The 19,476-nt window shown below is 44.9% G+C and overlaps 1 protein-coding gene across 2 annotated transcripts in view; it reads left to right on the forward strand.

The window, feature by feature from the left end:
• vwa8 (von Willebrand factor A domain containing 8) overlaps positions 1-19,476 on the forward strand; it is a 61,009-nt gene that overhangs the window by 23,184 nt on the left and 18,349 nt on the right. For both annotated transcript variants that reach the window (XM_018745499.2, XM_018745507.2), the window contains 15 exons: positions 260-395; positions 563-682; positions 930-1,135; positions 2,570-2,721; positions 5,965-6,073; positions 6,300-6,438; positions 6,582-6,769; positions 8,415-8,534; positions 8,855-8,916; positions 9,005-9,130; positions 9,679-9,788; positions 10,877-11,031; positions 11,524-11,716; positions 12,600-12,681; positions 12,936-13,140. In XM_018745499.2, coding sequence (XP_018601015.2) covers positions 260-395; positions 563-682; positions 930-1,135; positions 2,570-2,721; positions 5,965-6,073; positions 6,300-6,438; positions 6,582-6,769; positions 8,415-8,534; positions 8,855-8,916; positions 9,005-9,130; positions 9,679-9,788; positions 10,877-11,031; positions 11,524-11,716; positions 12,600-12,681; positions 12,936-13,140 — 2,103 coding nt within the window. The remainder of the gene's footprint in view (positions 1-259; positions 396-562; positions 683-929; positions 1,136-2,569; positions 2,722-5,964; positions 6,074-6,299; positions 6,439-6,581; positions 6,770-8,414; positions 8,535-8,854; positions 8,917-9,004; positions 9,131-9,678; positions 9,789-10,876; positions 11,032-11,523; positions 11,717-12,599; positions 12,682-12,935; positions 13,141-19,476) is intronic.

Here is a 19,476-nt window from a genome sequence, read left to right on the forward strand (position 1 = left end):
CTATGTGTTCTGACCAGCAAATGTAATTATTTTCATAGACAGAACCACCTGGTGCGTTTTAGTTGTTCTTACATTTCTCAGTATAAATACAGCACAGTCTTTCTATTGGTCTTTTAGTAAGTACAAGAATAGTAAACGTCAGACTTTTCCTGTCTATGGGATATTTCATTCATCTGTAGATTTTGGAGTGTCAGCTGTATGAATCTGAGTGATTCAACTACTGGTTCTTTCTTACATTGATTTTTGTCTTATTCACCAGGTGAAAGCTGTGAAGATGGGCTACATTCTGGTAATTGATGAGGCGGACAAGGCACCCACCAATGTCACCTGCATCCTTAAGACTCTGGTGGAGAGTGGAGAGATGATTTTAGCAGATGGGAGGAGAATAGTTTCAAGTATGACTACCACAGTTGTCACCCTGTCTTAAGACATTGTTCTAGACTGATGTTAGGTTTCTGTTGCTTTCGGGTTCAATCATAGCAAAAGAACCTAAGCTATGTGGGGAGGTGAATTCTGGAAAACCGAGTACCAGTGAGGTGTTGGAATATTCATTTTATTTCAGACCCCAAGGATGCAGAGGGAAGACCCAACATCATTGTCATGCATCCAGACTTCAGGATGCTGGTGTTGGCCAACCGACCTGGGTTTCCCTTCCTGGGAAATGATTTCTTTGGTGCTTTAGGTAAAATGGCACACATCCCTAGAGAACAATGACACTGCACCACTGGAGTGTCTGAGGTTTTTCCCTGGTGCTGTAACAGGGAAGTGATCAATTGGAGATGAAAGCTCCACTCTAATGCTCTGTCTCCTAACTGGAACTGTGGCCACTTGCATTTTGACAGCATCTGTTTCGGTGTTTGTTAGTTGTTCCTGTCAGTTCACACTGTGAAAATAGCATATTTTGATGTACGATTCAACCTGCACCCCAGGAGACATCTTCAGTTGCCACGCTGTGGACAACCCCAAGCCACAGGCAGAGTTTGCCATGCTGAAACAGTATGGACCTGACGTGCCAGATGCGGTTCTACAGAAGCTGGTGGCTGCCTTTGGGGAGCTGAGGGCCATGGCAGACCAGGGTACCATCACCTACCCGTACTCCACGAGGGAGGTGGTCAACATTGTCAAACATCTACAGGTGATGTCAGAACTTGAGCACAACAGCTGTGATGTAACTTACAAGAACCATGATCATAATCAAAAGTTACAAATCATTTGAATTACAAAATGAATCGTTTATTGCGTACCTGAGCATGGTGCATCAGTCTGGATGAGCCTGCTATCAAAATGGGCAAAGGTGTAAAACTGAAATTTATGGAACTCCCTACTGATTCAAAATATAAAGAACAGAAATAGGAACCATCATGATATATATAATTTGACATTTTCATTGTTTTGTCATTATAGAATTTTTGAAAATCCTTGAATAGCAACACAATAGCCAGTGTACAGTACAGTCCATGTAAAGTGTGAAGGAATTTATTATAGGTGTTGTGTTTATTTTTTGTCTTCTACACAGTCATTTGAATCATACCTCCAGAGGGAGGATGAGAGCTGAAAAAGTAAAAAAAAAAAAAAATAAATAAATAAATTAAATAAAAATAAATAAATAAATAAATTTTTGTTCAAGCACTTACAAAAGTTTTTTTCCCACCTTTCTGAGATGTTATTGGCTAGCAGTTTGTTAAAAACAGTCTTAGTTATTGATGAGCTGAGAGTATCTTATGAGGAAAGAAAAGTATCTCCTTTTTTGTCTTTGATCAATACATAATCATGCATGGTCATGGAGATGAGACAAAAGATATGCTTCCTGCCTCAGGAAGGAGAACAAGGTCTCCATGCTGATTGACAGACTCATGTCTGTTGACAGTTAGTGTGTAATATACACTAACATACAAATGCTCTGTATCAGGAACACAGTTGAGACTTAAGAGATTTAAAAATGTTGAAAAATTTTTATTCATGCATGCAGTGCATCCGTACTTAACGTTGTGTGTATTTTACTATTGTAAGCTTTCCAAAAGGATTATATACTTTACTACTGCTACATTATATTTTTCTATTTTTAATTTTAATTTTCCTTCTAGAGGCACTGTACTCAGACTGTCCTCCTCCTATCTAAAAATGTCTGTGCCATTGACCTCAAAAAGAATTTATATGTTAGAATTAGGGTAAGGGATTGAGCCATGGTCTCAACCATCTCAAACCTCCATTGGCTTGTGTATCCAATGGCCTAGTCCATTTTGGCCACACTCCATTAGTTGAGTGGTCCATTGGTCAAGTTCTCAATTGGTCTAGCTTTCTATTGGCATGGCTCTTCGTTGTCCATGCACGCCGTTGATTGCTTTCTCTATTGGACCAACTCTTCACTGGCCAGTCTCTTTGACTCATAGAACAGAGATCAAAATTTGGTAGGAGAGGATTAGATGGAAATGTTCAACCTGCTGGAAGAGCAACATTATGAGTGGTATTTGTATTAGAAGATTCCTTCAAAGAGACGTCATTCAGCCAGTAATGTTATCAGTGTTAATGTTTCAATACCGAGATCTCTTTTTTCTTATTTTCCATGAAGAAATTTCCAGAGGAGGGACTGGCCAATGTAGTGCGAAACGTGTTTGACTTCGACACGTACAACAAGGAGATGCGGGAGATCCTGATCACCACCCTGCACAAGCATGGCATTCCCATCGGGGCCAAGCCTAGCAGCGTCAACCTGGCAAAGGAGTAAGACTCACTGGTCTCAGTATCACTGATACTACAGGTGTCACTGCTCTTACAGACCTCATGGGTCTCACTGGTTTCATTGGTCTTATTGGCATTGTCACACTAGAAGGCGAGAGTGCTACTGGGAAAAATATTTTAAAGTACTACGAGCGAGGGGGGTGCGGTGGCGCAGTGGGTTGGACCGGGTCCTGCTCTCCGGTGGGTCTGGGGTTCGAGTCCCGCTTGGGGTGCCTTGCGGCGGACTGGCGTCCCGTCCTGGGTGTCCCCCCTCCCCCTCCGGCCTTACGCCCTGTGTTACCGGGTAGGCTCCGGTTCCCCGCGACCCCATATGGGACAAGCGGTTCTGAAAATGTGTGTGTGTGTGTGTGTGTGTGTGTGTGTGTGTACTACGAGCGATGTTTAAAGAACTGGCCACACCTATGGCTGGAGTCCATTAAAACATATGACCACAACTGTTAGAAGGGTGGACTGGATCAACTGGGCATGAGCTCCCTCGAAAGCATTAATGTACTGTAACAGTCTTGACATTGTGTGGCCGATTATGGGGCAAAGGTGGCCACAAGGGCAGGACAAAGGCCCGGGACAGCAGGTTTTCACACGAGAAAGGGATTTATTTACATATCACATGCCAAACAAAATGGGGGCATGGCCCTTTATGGTAGAACAGAAAAGCAGAGTACCTCAGGCATAAAAACCAAGAATAGAAAAAACCAAATGACTGTACTTTAAGAATCATGTCTCAATCTATATCGCTCCATCTGATGGTGTAATACACTTTTGTTTTCTCCAAGTTTGGCAAAAAGCATCTGCTAAATGAATAAATGTAGATAGAAAGTGGCCAACAAGAGGCTCTCTTCTCCTGCTCCCACCCAGATCTCCTCCACCAAATTTCTCCCAAGTTCTTAGACCAGCTGCCTTGATTGTCCTTTAACAAACAGTCTCTGGTCTTCATTGAGCTGTCCCATTGAGTCCATTCCTGTCCTAAGCCATGACTGCACCTATCACAATTTCACAAAAGGTGATAGACAAATGAATAAATTAATTCATTAATCATAATTGTTTTTGATAATTATAGGCAAGTGTATAAATTAACTGTGAACAAATTTTAGACTCTCTAAGCGGATGTTGTTCAGTCTGAAGCTGCCAAAAGAGGACCTGTTTAACAAACTGTCCAGTCCTTTGGAGCGAAAGTGGAAACATGCCCCATTTTTGTCTTGGCTAAGGTTTTTTAGTGGTCTGTCAGTCCAGAGCCCACCCAGAATCAAGGCGAACATTGAAAGAGAGGACTTTGTAGAGACTGTCTTTTTTCGGCATTTGTCAACTGACACATGGCCACACACCACTGCTGCTAATTCTGACAAACCTGAACAACTTGAAGAAATGTAATTTTTCCCTCGAGCTTGTGTCTCACTAAACGTTCTATAGATCATATCCGACCTATAGTACTCTACTTTGGTTGCCCCCTCCATACAAAATATCCAAGAAAGACGGAAAGTTTGAAGAATAAAAGTGTTGAATAGCCTAAGGAGGTACAGTAGGAGGTGGCATGTGCTGCTGCACACAGATATCACTGTTATCAAGGCCTGTGATGACAGCATCTGGCTGATCGATGTAAACAAGTGCTGACAGCACCTCAGAGCTACTCGTCAACGATCCTTTCAATGGGATATCAATGAGTGTTTTCCCCGCTGTCAATCTGAACCATTTCTTTCATGCTCAGACGCAAGATGTCGGGGCTCATTTCACTCTTGTTTTACATGGATTTGAGATTTGCTCAAACTGCCTTATGGAACTCCCACATATACACTGATTATATAGGGTGTACTGTGTACAGGGGTGTACTTTAATTTGGCAATGCCAAATTAAAAGTCACTTTCTGTTCATGTTCTCCACACATGTATGGTACATGTGTCAAGTAATAATTTTTATTAGTGAAATGTACATGAAGGAAAGCACAGGTAGCAATTTAGAGTATGGCCTTCATCCGAGTTGATTTAGTTGCTTAAATAATAATATTCATTTTGTCTAGAAAAAAAATTACCAAAAGCTAATATAATGCCTTATAATGTACATTTTTCTTTAAATAAAGGAAAATATTTGTTTCTTCCGTCTCCTGTTTTTCTTTGTTATAGCTGGTAACTTTTCATATATCTCATTTGATATTTACTGCCACCATAAATATTTGCTTGTTTGCAGTAGAGTATTTATGAACGCTAAACAGGGAAGAAACAAGTATTTTCCATGGGTAGCAGACTGGACTGTAGTGATTATCTCTGTACAGTATCTATATAATTTAGCCTTTATTAAAAGGAAGTATCTGTTGATGTCTACAAGGCTTGCATAGAGCTGCAGTACTTTCTGAATCTTCAGTCACTAATGCTTAGCTTAAAAAAGTAGTGATAGGGATGTGTTTTAATGTACTTTTTAAAGCCATGGGTCCTACTGTTTGGTGATACATGGATATAGAAGTGTTTCTGTTCCCATGTCTAGTGAAGAATCCCCTGCGATCTGAATTTTTGCAAATGCTTAAATGTTTCGAAGGAGTATTAGGCAAGAAAATGAATGCGACATATATGGGCGAAATGCCTAGGGTGATGTTAGTCTTAAAAGTGTTTAAAGTTTATTCTTTTTGTTTAATAAATAGTGGTGGATTCAAGTGAAATCCTGTTTTGCACAAGAAAGGAGAAAAATGCCCTTCGATAAGAAAAAAAAATCTGAAAATGGCAACTTAGACACAACAAGTGGGATCCATCCCAAACTCAGCAGGGGTGCTGAGTCTTTCTGGAGATCAGAGGAGCCTGCCAATAAGACTCCGATTCTGGCAGGTTCCGCTGGGATGTGACTGCCTGACTTCACCCCAGCAACACACACACATGCAGCAAAGGCTGGAAACCTGGTGCAACCAAGTCTTTGTCGTGAAACTGTAACACACACACTGACTGCCAAGCGTTATTCACACAAATGTACAATGATGAGATTGTAGTGGCCGTTAACAGCTTCTTTTTTCCCAGTTGATAGTTTTGCTGTCAGTGAATTAAAAAGAGCTTTGTTCTTGCATTGTTTTATATGCTTATCTAAAAATAGCCAACTCCTACATATGGATTTATGTTTTAAGTGTTTTTTGTTAAATCACCAAAAAAGCAGAATCTGATAAAGCCAGTAAAGGCCTTGCAGAGGAGGTCCAGGCACTGGAGTTGTTTTGCTGGTCTTGTGAGTAACCCTCAGAAACTCTGTCTGTCTTAGGTTACCGCTACCAGAGTGTAGGATGACTGGGTACTGGACCACCAACCAGGGTGGTAATGCCAGGCGCAAGTTTCTGTGTCCTACAGAGTCAAACCCGATAGATGTCAAGGTAGTAAACCTTTGCATTCAGAGGAAAATGATGAATTGAGCTTCCTGGAAAATGATCATTTTTAATACTCACTGTTATATTGTTATTCTACTGTCTTGCAGCAGAATACTGTACTGCCTTATATTACAGCACAATTCAGATATTGGTTTGTATGGGATTTCTGAGCTGTGTTCTGTAGCGTTGCCACCAAGCTTGTTATGTTGACCCCTTCCCTCCCGCCTCTCAGGGTCCTGTGTACTTGCGGGTGCAGGGCTATCCCTTGGAAAGACATGAAGCTCGAGCCCTGAGTTTCACCGAGCAGCAGACCCATTGGCAGATTCCCATCAGCGAGGTGAACATCATCTGTGATGTCACCACAGCCAACGGTAGGAACCTCTAAAGATGCGTCAGTCGGACACATTACTGCATGGTGCTTTGGTGTTATTTCTGGGGGAAAGTCAACAGGAGGTTTTTCAGTTTTGCCCGATACCATAGCAGATCAACATAAGAATTCCTCCTTGTCCTTCAGATGCCATATACGTGGCCACGTGCAACCCAGTGTCCCTGTTTGCCATAAAGGGGCGTTCTGCCACTGCCCATTGCATAGACCTGTATGATGTCTTCCCTCGATCCATCAGCGGTATTGGGCAACCCTTAGTTACCCTGGCAGCACTCGGCAACCCCCTGGATGGCCATGTGGTCCTGCATGAGGAGCAGGTATGAATCTCCTCACCATTTTCAACCGTAACCCTGGTCTTAGGTTTCTGTACCGTCATTTAGTCATTTATTCATTATCAGTAAACGCTTGTCCAGTGCAGGCCCGCAGGGGTCCAGTGCCTGTCTCAGACACAGGTTGGGAGGTAGGAATAATCACATATACTTGCCAATCCCGAGTTTAAAATTATATATACCAAGTTGCAAAAAACTTGAATTTATAATGATGGTTTCACTTTTTGCTGCGGACAACAGACTCGAATCAAATGTTTCGAGTGTTAATTGGAGTGTTACATTTCTGTCTGTATAAGGACTGATGAAGAGCAAGAGGAAGAAAGCATGATTTGATCTCTCAGGGTGTGTGTTCACGATACCTGAAATAAATCTGACCGCAGGGCACAACTCAGTTTTTCACTGACTCTTCATGATAGCCAGATCTCAGTTTCAATTCAGCCGAAGCAGGTGAGACACGTTGGCAGAGCTCTCCCAAGTAGACTGAGCAGCCGTCGGTGCCCCACAAGTGGTCCTGACGGTTCTTCAAACAGTGCCTCATGTGGGCATAGAGGGAATAGCGTTGCTCTGCAAAGCCTAGAGATGGAAGCCGTGGTTCAGTGTGTACCGTAGTGCCGGCCTCCCACTTTAGGGGCCTTAGTTTCATCCTACTGACAGCTCCCCAGTCCTCCGAATACACACTTCAGCAGTCGACACCAAGAGCCTTTTCTCCACTCCAATTTTTTTCACAGCACCTCGCTTGCCAGATAAGGCTCTAAAGCAGATGAGCACACAGGGAACAAATTAAGCCACACAAAATATGTTTAGGAAAAAACAGCTGTTGCATATTATATAAGAAGGAACGTTCTAAAAATACTGCTTTGGAAAAAATACGTGTGGGGGGGGGAGGAGTATGACTTATTACTTCTCTCCAAAGCGCGGAATTCCAGACGTGATGAGATGTTCATCCAGGGGTCACGGTTCTCCCAGTTAAACAAAAACAAAGCCCAAAATTGAACAGGCTGACTGTGCCGGAGTCCCTGACAGATCGCCAGAACCAACTCATCTATTCAACAGTGTTGCAGACTTTCTATTAATATCTCATTTTGTGTCACCACAGCCATAAGAAGAGCGTTTAGATCATATAAGGATGCGAGGCCTAGCCTGTCTGTCCGGCCGCTTTCCTAAATGATTAAACACTTGGGACACGGATGACGGATGGGTTGGTGCACGGTCGGCCCTTTGACACAGTGGCCAGCGACCAGACCCCCAGGATTAGTGAGATGCAGTTGAAGATTACCAGGGGCAGTTGTGGGGTAGGAATAACAGTGAGCTCGAGCTCTGTTTTTTTATTTAGACAGGCCCCTTTCCAGGATAGTCCTTATTTATGTCAGACCCGCGTTGCGGGCAGCCTTGCGGGGGTGGGGAGCTCCCTGCTGCTCGGAGTGAGAGGGTCTCGTGTCACTGCCAAATATGTATTCCAAAAACTTCAGGCTCAGTGATACTTTCACCTAAAAACCCCCACCCTTCCTTCCAGTAGGATGGGACACTGAAGCAAGTTGCCCTCTACTGGACGGGTGATGGAAAGCCTTGGTCTGCTTTACAAAATGAACTTGAATGTTACCCAGGGTGCGGATTGCTCTCTTCTGTCTCTCAGAGTAACACAGTTCTGTATCTGGACCTGGAGACTGGGGCGGTGCGGCGCCTCCTGCTGTCACAGGAGAACGATGATCCGCCCAGGGCTTCCTCAGGCTGGTGGACGAGCAAGCAGAATCAGGTGAGGAGTACAGCTGTGAAAAGCTCCTTTAGACAGCGCTGTATATAACGTTAGGGCCGATAGCGTGGTTTTTGCAGTTTACTACACGTCCCCTCCTGCTGTCAGCATTTAGAGTGTCGTTTATGCTCAAACGTGATCTGAAATAGGTCCCTGAAACCATGAACTGCTTCCCTAATTGCTGGCACATGATGGTAAGCTGCAACTGATTGCGACTCTGACTGTGTTGCGCATTTTCATTTCATTTACCTTGAATGCCACAGAATAAAATTGTTGTATAAACTTCAGGTTAATTCAAAGTACCTTTTTCCCTCCTTTTGCAGTCATTTAAAATGTGCCGGGAATTTGCCCACAAGAACTGGCTCCTCTTCTACAAGGAGGATGGGTAAGGGTCACTGGCATCTTTCTCCATCTTGCCACACCTTGGCAGGCACCTGCAAAATGTGGAACGCTGATCTGCTCTCATTGGCCAGGAATCAGCTGGACGTGTTGGACGTCCTGGAAGGGAAGGTCCACACTATCTCCCTGCCCATCAACCTGAAGCAGGTCTTCCTGGTGGCGGAGGATCGATGGCTGCTCATTGAGAGCAAGACAGAGAGGTTGGGTCACTTCTCCACCCCACAAGGGTCTGATAGAACATTGTTCAGCCACTAAACTTAAGGTCCAAGCCTAAGGGGACAGACTTCTGCATGGGTTATGTTTGTGGCACGTGAGCATATTTATTCTTCTGTTTCCAGTTGGGCTCTAGGCTGGGTACGTGGCCTCTGGCCTTGTCACTGAGAGAGGAGTGTTTCTCCCTCGATTTGACAGAAAAAGCGACGTCTGTGAGACAACTAAAGACAAGCTCTGGTAGCTGCTGTCACCGAGTCATTATCTCGCTGCTGAAAGTGGCTTCCGGCATCGTCTTGACTGAGTGGTCCTCGTGAGATTTAGTACAAGCAGGAACAAATCCATCATTTATGTATCACCATCAGTATCCATCATGATGTCCTTTGGGGTGCGGTTGCAGGACAGTGCTGTAGTTTGCAGACAGAGTTAAAAGTGAAGTGAGGTGAGGTAGGACGGATCCCGCTCGTCCGTGATGAGAATTGTCAGCCAAGGCAGCCGCAGTGACAGATTGTTTTCCTTTGTTTTTTTTTATACACAGGAAGTTCCTGTTGACGAAGCCCATGCATATGGGAGCAGAGGATTCTGGGGTTTGTCAGCTGCACACTATCAGCGAAGATCCTGTGAGCACCGGCTTTGGGATGACCTCCGGTAATACGGTGTTTTTTGGAAGCAGTTACTTGAACTCCTACAAACTTCACACCTCAAGCTCGTAATAGCAGTTCTATTTATCGTCCCGAAAACTGTAGGTGACTACAGATAGAGTTCTTAGGTTTTTAATATTTGGCCTCTTTTGGGTTTTCTCTGGGTGCCCTGGTTTCCTCCCACAGTTCAAAGGCACATGTTTCAGATGAATTCGAATTGCCCTTTGTGTGTGTATGTGAGAGTGAATAAGTGTGTGCAATTGCACTGTGATGGACTGGTGTCCCGCCAAGGATGTACTTTGCTTTGTCCCTATGCTCCGGATAGGCTCTGCACCACTTTGACCCTGCGTTAGAGAAGCAGCTATTGATAAAGAATGGATGAATGTGCGCTGGGTGTCAGGAAGATTAAGAAAAACCTCTTGGAATGGGTGATGAGAAGGGAGTGTCCCGTTATTCTCAGTGATTTTACCCCCTCTGCTCATCCCCTGCTCAAGTACCTCTAACCCTGGAACAGATGACAATTTGCAGCAGGCATCTTGATTTTCTGCAGCTCATCTGAAGCAAATTAATCACAGATTGCCTTCGGTGGCTGGAGAAGGAGATTTTTTTTTTAATCACTTCTATGTTGTTTATCATCACATAGTATGATGTTTATGAACTGTTGAAGACCCAGAGTTTGGATGCGCTTGAAAAGATGAGCGTTGAATGCGGTCCCTCTTAAAAAGTGTCTTTCTCTAACAGCTGTAACAGCCGCACTTTACAAGGCTTATGAAGATTGAAATGAAGGTCAGCGGAAGGCGTTAGCGTGTGTCATGACAGGTGTATCCCTACCGATATATGGCAGTGTGTGGCAGCACCGGAGTTGAAGGCATCGTGTCTGATTTAACCCTGAACTTGCAAAGAACCTGTCGTGATCCAAAGCAAATAAAATACAGCAACTGAATGATTACAGTTATATGACCTGATGTGGTAAAGAAGTACTATTATCTTGGACCACTTACCCTTCTCGTACTGAGAGATGTCCCATTATGGGTCCTATTGATATATCTCTGTTTTAAATGGCCATTCAGATGAGGCTAATTCGTCTGTCTCTAGGGATGGAAGTGAGTGCTCCACATGACATATCCAGTGACCAGCTCTCGTCAGAGAACCTGAGCACTGCTCTGGGACAGAAGATAGTCTCCCCAAATCGTGTCCTGGCCGACGCCAGCTCCTTCGCCACCCTGATCGTGGGCTTCCCTGACCTCCTGGTTAGTGCTGCTCTTGGCAGTTTGCAGACAAACCATTTAAACTGCAGCTAAACTACACCAGAGAACATCTATTTTTGGGGATATAATTGTTCCCTCAACCTAAATTCACCTACTGTGTTGGTGTTTTATTGGAACTCAGTGGTACTGACTGATTTCACACTGCTTCAGTGCTGTACATTTGCCAATCTGACAAGTACAGTGATAAGGACAGTAATTCCAACTTGGGAGCAAATTCAGTTCCATATTAGGTGAACCTGAGAGCACTGAGCTTCAGACCTGCTGCTCTGTGGGTAATATGATCAAGGTGATATTTCTTTTGTCATACAGTAGGGTTTCGAGCCTATGGTGGACACTTCCTGTGAGTCCAGGCGGAGCAGGTTCCTGTGTCTGCACTGCACCTCATTAAACTTCTCTGAACAGGTTACATACTGTTAACCAGCCTGGTCAGAAGCAGTTCTTGTCTAATCTCGTCATCCCTTGCTGCTCTTTCAGTCACCCAACGAGGTTTACAGCTTCAGGAGAAAGACGTCTCTCGGTGCAGTGAAGGGTACGGATGTCTTCTTTGGCGGAGCTCGCCATGCTGGGCCTGCCAAACGGTCCAACTGCGTGACCCTCCTCGGAGCCAACCAGGTAGTCCGTGCCATACCCACTTTGGACGTTCCCCTGGCTGACATCTACCCAAAAGGTGAGTTGAACCTCCTCCTCTGGCAGTCTGTAAACCATCAACCCAGAGGAAGAGTTAAACTGATCTAGTCAAAAAAAATAATTTACCAATATGCTTGTCCCTTGCCTTATGGTCTCGGTACAAATTTTTGAATGTACACACACACACACACACACACACACACACACACACACACACACACACACACACACAAACATTCTCAAGTTATTTTTTTTTAATTTTTTATTGAATCATCTTATGTTTTTTTTGTAAAATTTGTCTGTTGTTGAACAATCATGACATCTATCTATGTCTGCAGCCAGCAGATGTACAGTGGTGCAGCGGGAAGCTGTGATATGTCGCAGCTCCTGAGCAGTACGGTTTAACTGACTGTGGTCAAAGCAACTTTGTAAGAGGGTCAGTTAAAAAGTATCTGCAATTATATGTATTTGTAATAACCTACGTATATCATTTAGAGGATGATAGACCAGTGCAAGTAAGAGCAAAGGGGGCTCACCTGTAGGTCCAATGTAATCTGTTCGCAATGGTTGTATCTTTGAATCTCACTGACTGATCTTGTACCCTTGAGCAAGGTACTTATCCTAAAATTGCTCCAGCAAATTACCCAGCTGTATAGATGGGTAAATAGTTGTAGGTATCTTAACATTGTGAGTCACTTTGGAGAAAAGCATCAGCTAAAAGATAATTTTCTGATTTACCCTCATACTTACATAGAAACGCAGTTACTCACTTCCAGTCCCAGTGCTCAAAGCTGAGGAGCCAGCATACTATGTGATGTCATCTCAGGGTTGACCAGTTTGCCCATTTTTTGAGAATGCAGTACAATATAGCGGAAACTCTGAATTTCAGCTGAAACCTTCACAGTCTGGATGTTCTCCCACAGATGTCACTCCGCCGATGACGGCAGCCTATTTGGAAGTAACTGATCTTAATGCCAAGAAGGTGAAATACATTCCTGTTCCAAGGTAAAGCGTCACCAGCGTTATGTGCAGTTCTGCTCTATTTTGCTGCATTCCTCTGTGCATAAAATAAGCTGCTGCATGACTACATTGTGTTTCAGTTTACAGTGAAATATGAGGACACTTCATATGCCCTGTGTTCCACTTTGCGTTCTGGAGGGATTGCTGCCCTCTGCCAATATGTGTCCTTTTATGGAAACCGTGACCCATAATTAGGTCCGTTGCACAAACCGTGTTCTGACTCCGTCATGGTTTTCCAGGTCCCAGTCACTGTCCCCATACACAGCATGGATGTCAAAGGTGTCCAACACGTATGTGGTTCTGGCACCCATGGGCAGCGGGGGCATTGTCACAGTAGACATGGGTGGCTGTGTACGCATCTGGGAGACCGGGCTAGACAACCTGCAGCGCTCTCTGCTGGAGTGGAAGAGCATGATTGGTGCAGAGGATGGCAGACCAGTGCAGGTAAGAGTGACGGGGGTCACGTGGAAGTCCAGTGTAATCTGTTCACGAAGGTTGCCTGTTGGAATATCACCTCGAGCAGCAGTACCCTTGAACAAGGTGCTTACTCTAAATTGCTGCTGTAAAATTACCCAGCTGTATAAATGGGTAAATAATTGTATGTACCTTAACACTATAAGTCACTTTTGAGAAAAGCATGAGGTAAAAGAATAAATGTCAATGCAAATGTTAATTGCATTGCAAGGAAACGCTGGGGTTTGACATCTGCAGTACCTTGTTTTTCCCACATGGTGACACTCTTTGTTTAAAAGCACTATTTCATTTTTAGACTATTATTTGCATTCAGTGATATTAGATAATACGGGTAAATATGACTGTACCAAAAGCCAGCATTGATTCTGCTCTTTTGGTCAAAGTACACACCCTATTTTCTGTTTCCTTTCAAAAATTATTCCCGTTTATTAATTTTGTTGCTTAGCAGATGCTTTTGTTCATAGTAACTCAAAGAACTTTTATCAGTTTTCTGCATAGTATATTTACTGACCCTTTTTTAGAAGATAAAACGGCAAGTGCTTCTTAGACTCAAATGAAATATTTCAGTCACAGGTTCAGTTTTTGTGCTCCCTGCTGCCTATGCTGTAGTAACACAAGGGCACACACACTTGTAAGGTAATAGCACCTCATTCCAAAGGCCTTTTCTGTAACCACCCTTATACTATATCTGCAGTATCAGATAAAAGTTTGAGTCCAATTCCCTGTTTTCATCAAGGATTCAGTTAACAAGGTTGATGGGGAAATGAGGCACTACGTCTTTCCAGCTCCTCTGCAGCAGTTCCCACACACACACAGGACAGCTGGAGGGGGTTTTGCTTTCCCTCTCCTATCCCGGTTGTCCCATACAAATACTTTCCAGGGTGCTCCGGTGTAAATGGAGCATTTGTGTAATTCTTATCATATCGTTCTCTTATTGGAATCCTGATCGGTGGGTGGGTTGATGGATGGATGGATGGATGGATGGATGAGGCTGGAGAGTTCAGCCTTCAAGAGCAGGATGTTAGGAAAAGACCACTTCACACCAGGGTAAAGGCACAGGACATCCTGGGTTTGTCTTCAAAACACAAGGAACAGACTGAGTAACAATTTTCACATTGTGTTCATGTCATAGCTGCTTTTCTCTATTAGTTCCTTAAAGATCTTTAAGTGCCTTGTATCTTTATTAAACCCAACCTATGTTACAGTTACGTGCTAGCTGATTAGGGGATTATCAGCTGGAGTTGAACAGGTCGGGGGGCTGCAGGGGGTGGGGGCGGGGCAAATGGGTTGATTCTACAGATTAAATCTTCCTTCCCCACGAGACGGTAAACACATTCCTTTGTGGACCCCGGTGCTCCACATTTATACAGCTGGGGCAAAGGGGCGAATCGGGGCGAAGCAGCAGGAAGAATGTACGCCTACAGCTTCCTTGTTAGTGTGATTCTTCATGGCTATTTTAGCTTTTCTCTTCCTCAGCCGTGTACTGCGTTAATGGTTTGACATGTTCCCATGGCGATTTATGATGCAGTGGTATGCGCAGTGACGGAACGGTCTTGTCTTTGCAAGCGGTCGGTTTCCTTCCCGTTTTCCTTACTGGCTGGTAAATAATTAACGAAATCTATGGGCACGTTCCCACTCCTGCGTCCAGCAGGAGGAGGGGCACTCAGCGGTCTGGCAGCACCTTGGTCCGCAGCTCCGTTCCTGTAGCAGAGACGGGACGCTGCTCCGTTTGACGCCCCGCTAACAGACCCAGACGGAAACAATGACGACTGAAGCACAGCAACAGATCTGCACTTCCCACAAATTTATGAGCTAGACGAACTTTTCCACATCGAGGGGCCTCACAGCGGGAGTGGGAGGATTTTATTTAATAGAATCAGCGACTGATGTGGTCGGCTTTGAGCGTCTGAGGGCTGGGGGTGTCTGGGAGTTGTGAGGGAACACGGAACAATCCGGTGGGATGCGAGGACCTTCACCTTTTCACCTTCCCGGATGACCAAACTTGGTACGCATTTGTAGCCGGTGTTAGTTCCCTGGTACCGGGTGGATGTGAAGATCCAACACTGTGGAAGTGAAAGCTGATTGTTTGAGCACTGATTGGACAAGCTGAGCAGGTGGTGATTGGTCGCGTTGAGCACATGAAGGGTGCTCGTCGGTCGGATGGATGGACACCGTGGGCCCATTGTGTAAGTGGGGGCTTTGGCGCTGCTGCCGACGACCTCATGAACGAGTCCAATATGATGTCATTCGGAGCTGTCATACAGCGCTGTCATCCATCTCTCGCCGCTGTCATCGCAAACTGGCCACTCTCCTCTTTAATTAACACCAGTCCGTTGGAACCCGTGTCCTTTTTTTGCACAGGAGCGTCATTGTTTTGGAATCTGAAGTTTTGTCCCTGTCCAAAATGAATTCTGCTCAAAATGCAAGGACATTTCAAGCCTCTTTTAGAAGGATTTTTGTATGAATTAAAACCAAATGAAAGTGTGCTTTTTGTCCTTATTCCAGGACCATGAAAATATGAAAGTCACTGACAGCTGCTGGGACACAGTAGAAGTGGAGAATGAAGGTGGTTGTAAATATACTTTTACACTTTATAATACATAGAGGCAGCAAGGGAGTATAGCGATTTGAATTGTCGCACTCGACCCAGGTTCGATTCCCAGCTCCTGCTGTCGTACCCTAGAATTAGATACGTACACTGAGTTGCTTCAAGAAAAAGATACTCAGCTGTATGAATGGGTAAATAATTGTGCATAACTTTGCATACAAACCTCCCATTGGTAAAGAGTGTTGACTAAATTAATTGTCATTACTAATAGTAATAATAATAATAATAATAATAAATGCATTTTTTCAAAGTTAGCTACCCGATGATGCAATGTGTATGGCGGTCACCACTGTTTAGCTCAGATAAACATGATGAACTATGGAACTCTCGCTCTGGCACCAGATGCAGTTTGAAGGGCTTTGCTGTGATGTTGAAAAATGAGTAACGTTCATGTCCAGAATCCTGGTTCTTGGGGAGTGTTTTCTGCTCTGAGAGGAGGAGGAGTGACTGCGAAGAAGGAAACATTTTAATTTGATGAGACTGTGCTCAGCACAGCTTCCTTGTCGTACGATCTCGTCGCCGATGTGTTCGATCGAAGACCCGCAGCATTAACACATCTTGCGTGGAAGAGCAGTTGAAGGGCAGACTGACTTTTTGAAGGTCTGAGGTCATATTTTGCAATGGACCCCAGTGCTGGAGAGGGACACGGGATGGAAACTGCTCTGAATTTCAATTGCTGGAGGAGAGGGGGGAAAGTGGCAGTTCACTTAACCAAGATCATATAGGGCAAAGCAGGACATGAGAGATGGAAGTGGAACGCTGGAACAAGTATAGAAGCGGGTCTCCTTTTTCCAAAACCTCTGGAACATTCCTTGCCCTGTCTGCAGATGAGTTGAGGAGATTAAGAGGAGACCATGTAGGGCACAAGCATGCAGCTGGGAGGGTTAAGGAGGCCACAGTGCAGTCTCATGTGCATTGCATGACGCCATGTGTATGCAACAGGAGACCTGGTAACATGGGCCAGGCTTAGATCCCGAAACAGGCCTGACACACATGGTGCCCACCGCTGTCCTGCATCAGGATTCCGTCGCCGATGAGCACCGGAACCCGCCCTTTGCCTTGGTTACTAGTTCAGAGCTCAGGAAGGTGACAGGCTGCTACCTGCCAGGCTACCACATTCCGTCTGGATCATCTGTTCGGAGAAACGTGTGTTTCAAATATCGAAATCCGACTTATAGATTTGCATTGAATGTGCCGTCGCAGCTGAATAAACATTTTGTTACAGTGCTGTCCCTCAGCGCAATATCCGGGTGATGAAATGTCGTGCCCTATATGGTCCTGTCAGCATGTGTAGCATGTCTCCTTATAAATCTTTGTGTCTCGGACACTTTTGCACTGCTGGCGCCCTGAAATCTTAGAACGTTTTACTCCCTATTGAGGCCTGACGTTTAACACGAAGCCAGATCCCCTTCTTACTGGAAAAGGGTCTCTTTGCACTCTGACAGCAGGTGGTACAATGGTTAAAGTTGCTGCCTTTTGACCTGAAGGAACCGAGGTTGGAACACCCCCCTTTTCTGTTGTCATACCCTTGAAGAAAGGACTTGCCCTAAAATTGCTGTAGTAAAATTACACAGCTTTGTAAAAGGGTAAATCATGGTAAGTAGCTTAACATTGTAAGTCATTTTGGAGAAAAGTTTCAGCTGTGTGACCCTGAGCGTTCCATCCCAGCAGCCACAGGCACACTGATCTTCTGCAGAGCCGTCACATTCGCCTACACGAGCGGCCACTCCCATCCACGGTCTGTGGTCACCCCGCACTGCCTAATGATGACCACGGGAGGTAAAAATGGGCTCGACTGTTGAGTTTGGACAGAGAATGTCCAAAATTTTTCCCGTGCAGCCAGAAGACCCCTGGGGCGCGAGTTAAAGCTTTAAAACGGTGTGTTTAGAGCTGGGAGCTCATTTGGCTGCCTTGATCGACGTCCTTCTTTTCCAGCAGGAAATCGGAAGCCCTTTTACGTTTCACCTGCAGCAGGGGTGTGTTCGCTGAGCTTTTCGTTCAGACAGCTTCATGGGTGTCCTTCTGTCATAACACACCGTTAAGGCCTGAGTATAACGGAGAAACATTTAGGAGACTGTAAATCCATGGGATGTTTCCCTGTATGCCACACAGTTTATGTAAGTGTGTCTGTGTGTGTTTTAGTGTGTGTCTGCGTGCTCGCATAGGTGGCTGCTCCTGGGGGAAGGATATAAACACAGTTGGCACCACCTTCATTTTATCAGCATTTCTGTGTTTGTATGCGCGGGTGGGATTGCAGGTAGGAATGAGGAGCCTCGTCTCGCAACTCCCAAGTTTACAGGGTCAAAAATCAAGATACACCCCATGTGCTGTTTTCGCCCTCGACCGAGCTGCCCAAGGCCCGACGCAGGTATTCAACCGAGTTTGAACGTTAACACGAGCGGCCGACCAGGCGGAGGGTTTAAATGAAATATTTTCCAACAACTTGGTGGGTGGCGCATTCCGCGTGACCTTGCTTTTTTAACAAGACTAGCAGCGCCGGGAGCAGAACAAAGGCGTGTTTCTGAAGACCAGCGGGGTGGCGGATCGGCGACGGCAGCACAAGGCGGCGCTCGGGCTGGAATTCTGCGTGAGGGGACGGCGCCGGCTGCCCGGTGCGTTTGCACGGCGGCGCAGTTACGTTTTATCGCCAGGCAAGGCCGGCTACCAGAGCGCTGGACCTGCAACCGATATGGCACAGGTTCAGATCCCCGGGAGACAACATGTGCCCTTAAGCACAGGCACTTAACTTGGATTGGTGCAGTTAAATAGGCAGCTCTGTTGATCTAGGAGGTTTCAAACAGAAGTGAGCCTGTTAAATGATTTTATGAAGCTCCTTAATATTTGCATAGTTCAGATCTCTTGCAAAAAAAATGATCTATTACAGAAAACCAGCAGCGATGAAACTGGGTGACTTTCTTACAACAGACTGTCACTCCTGCTCTCATTTGAAACCATTTCTCCTTGTGTTAATATAACAGTCTACCACGGGGTTACAAGGAACTCATTTTAAAGCCCTCTCCCTTTATCCTCTTTTAAACTCATCAGCAATGATGTCATCATCAGCGATTGACATCTGTAGGAGTGCAACATCATGCGCTGCCAAAAAAGTGATCCGCTGCCATTGTACCAGTATAGTACTGTATCATACCTGTGCCTTTATCGCTCTGTTTCTGTATGATTCCTCATGTATGATTTTATTTTCTTTATTTTGCTGCATCACACCTAGATTGTGCATTATAGTTTATTCTTTACTGTTTCTTATTTAGCTGATGCTCTTCTTCAAAGTGACTTAGTGTTATAGTTCTTCAGTTGTTCATTTTTACAGTTTGGTATTTTTGCTGTTATCAATTCAGGGAAAGTACCCTGTTCAAGGGCACTATAGCAGAATCAGGATTCAAACCTAAGTCCTTCATGCGTAAGGCTGGGACTCTAGGCACTACATTACCTGCCACCCCTGCTGTTCCAGTTGGATCTCTGAGCCAGGCCTTAAGGACAGGATGAATGGACTCTTCAGTGGTGCCCATTGGGTTATCCAGCAGTTGAGCTGATCCAAGGTGACTTAAACACTTCATTAGCCTCATTTCCCTAAGCTGTGCTAATTATAGTGATCGGCGGCACTCGCTGCCAGAACGCAGACTGCGACACCTCCCCACAGCCAACAGGAAGGCAGTGAAACCCTCGGAGGAGGTCTGTGTGTT

This window comes from Scleropages formosus, chromosome 12 (genome assembly GCF_900964775.1).
Source record: "Scleropages formosus chromosome 12, fSclFor1.1, whole genome shotgun sequence".
Lineage (NCBI taxonomy): Eukaryota > Metazoa > Chordata > Actinopteri > Osteoglossiformes > Osteoglossidae > Scleropages > Scleropages formosus.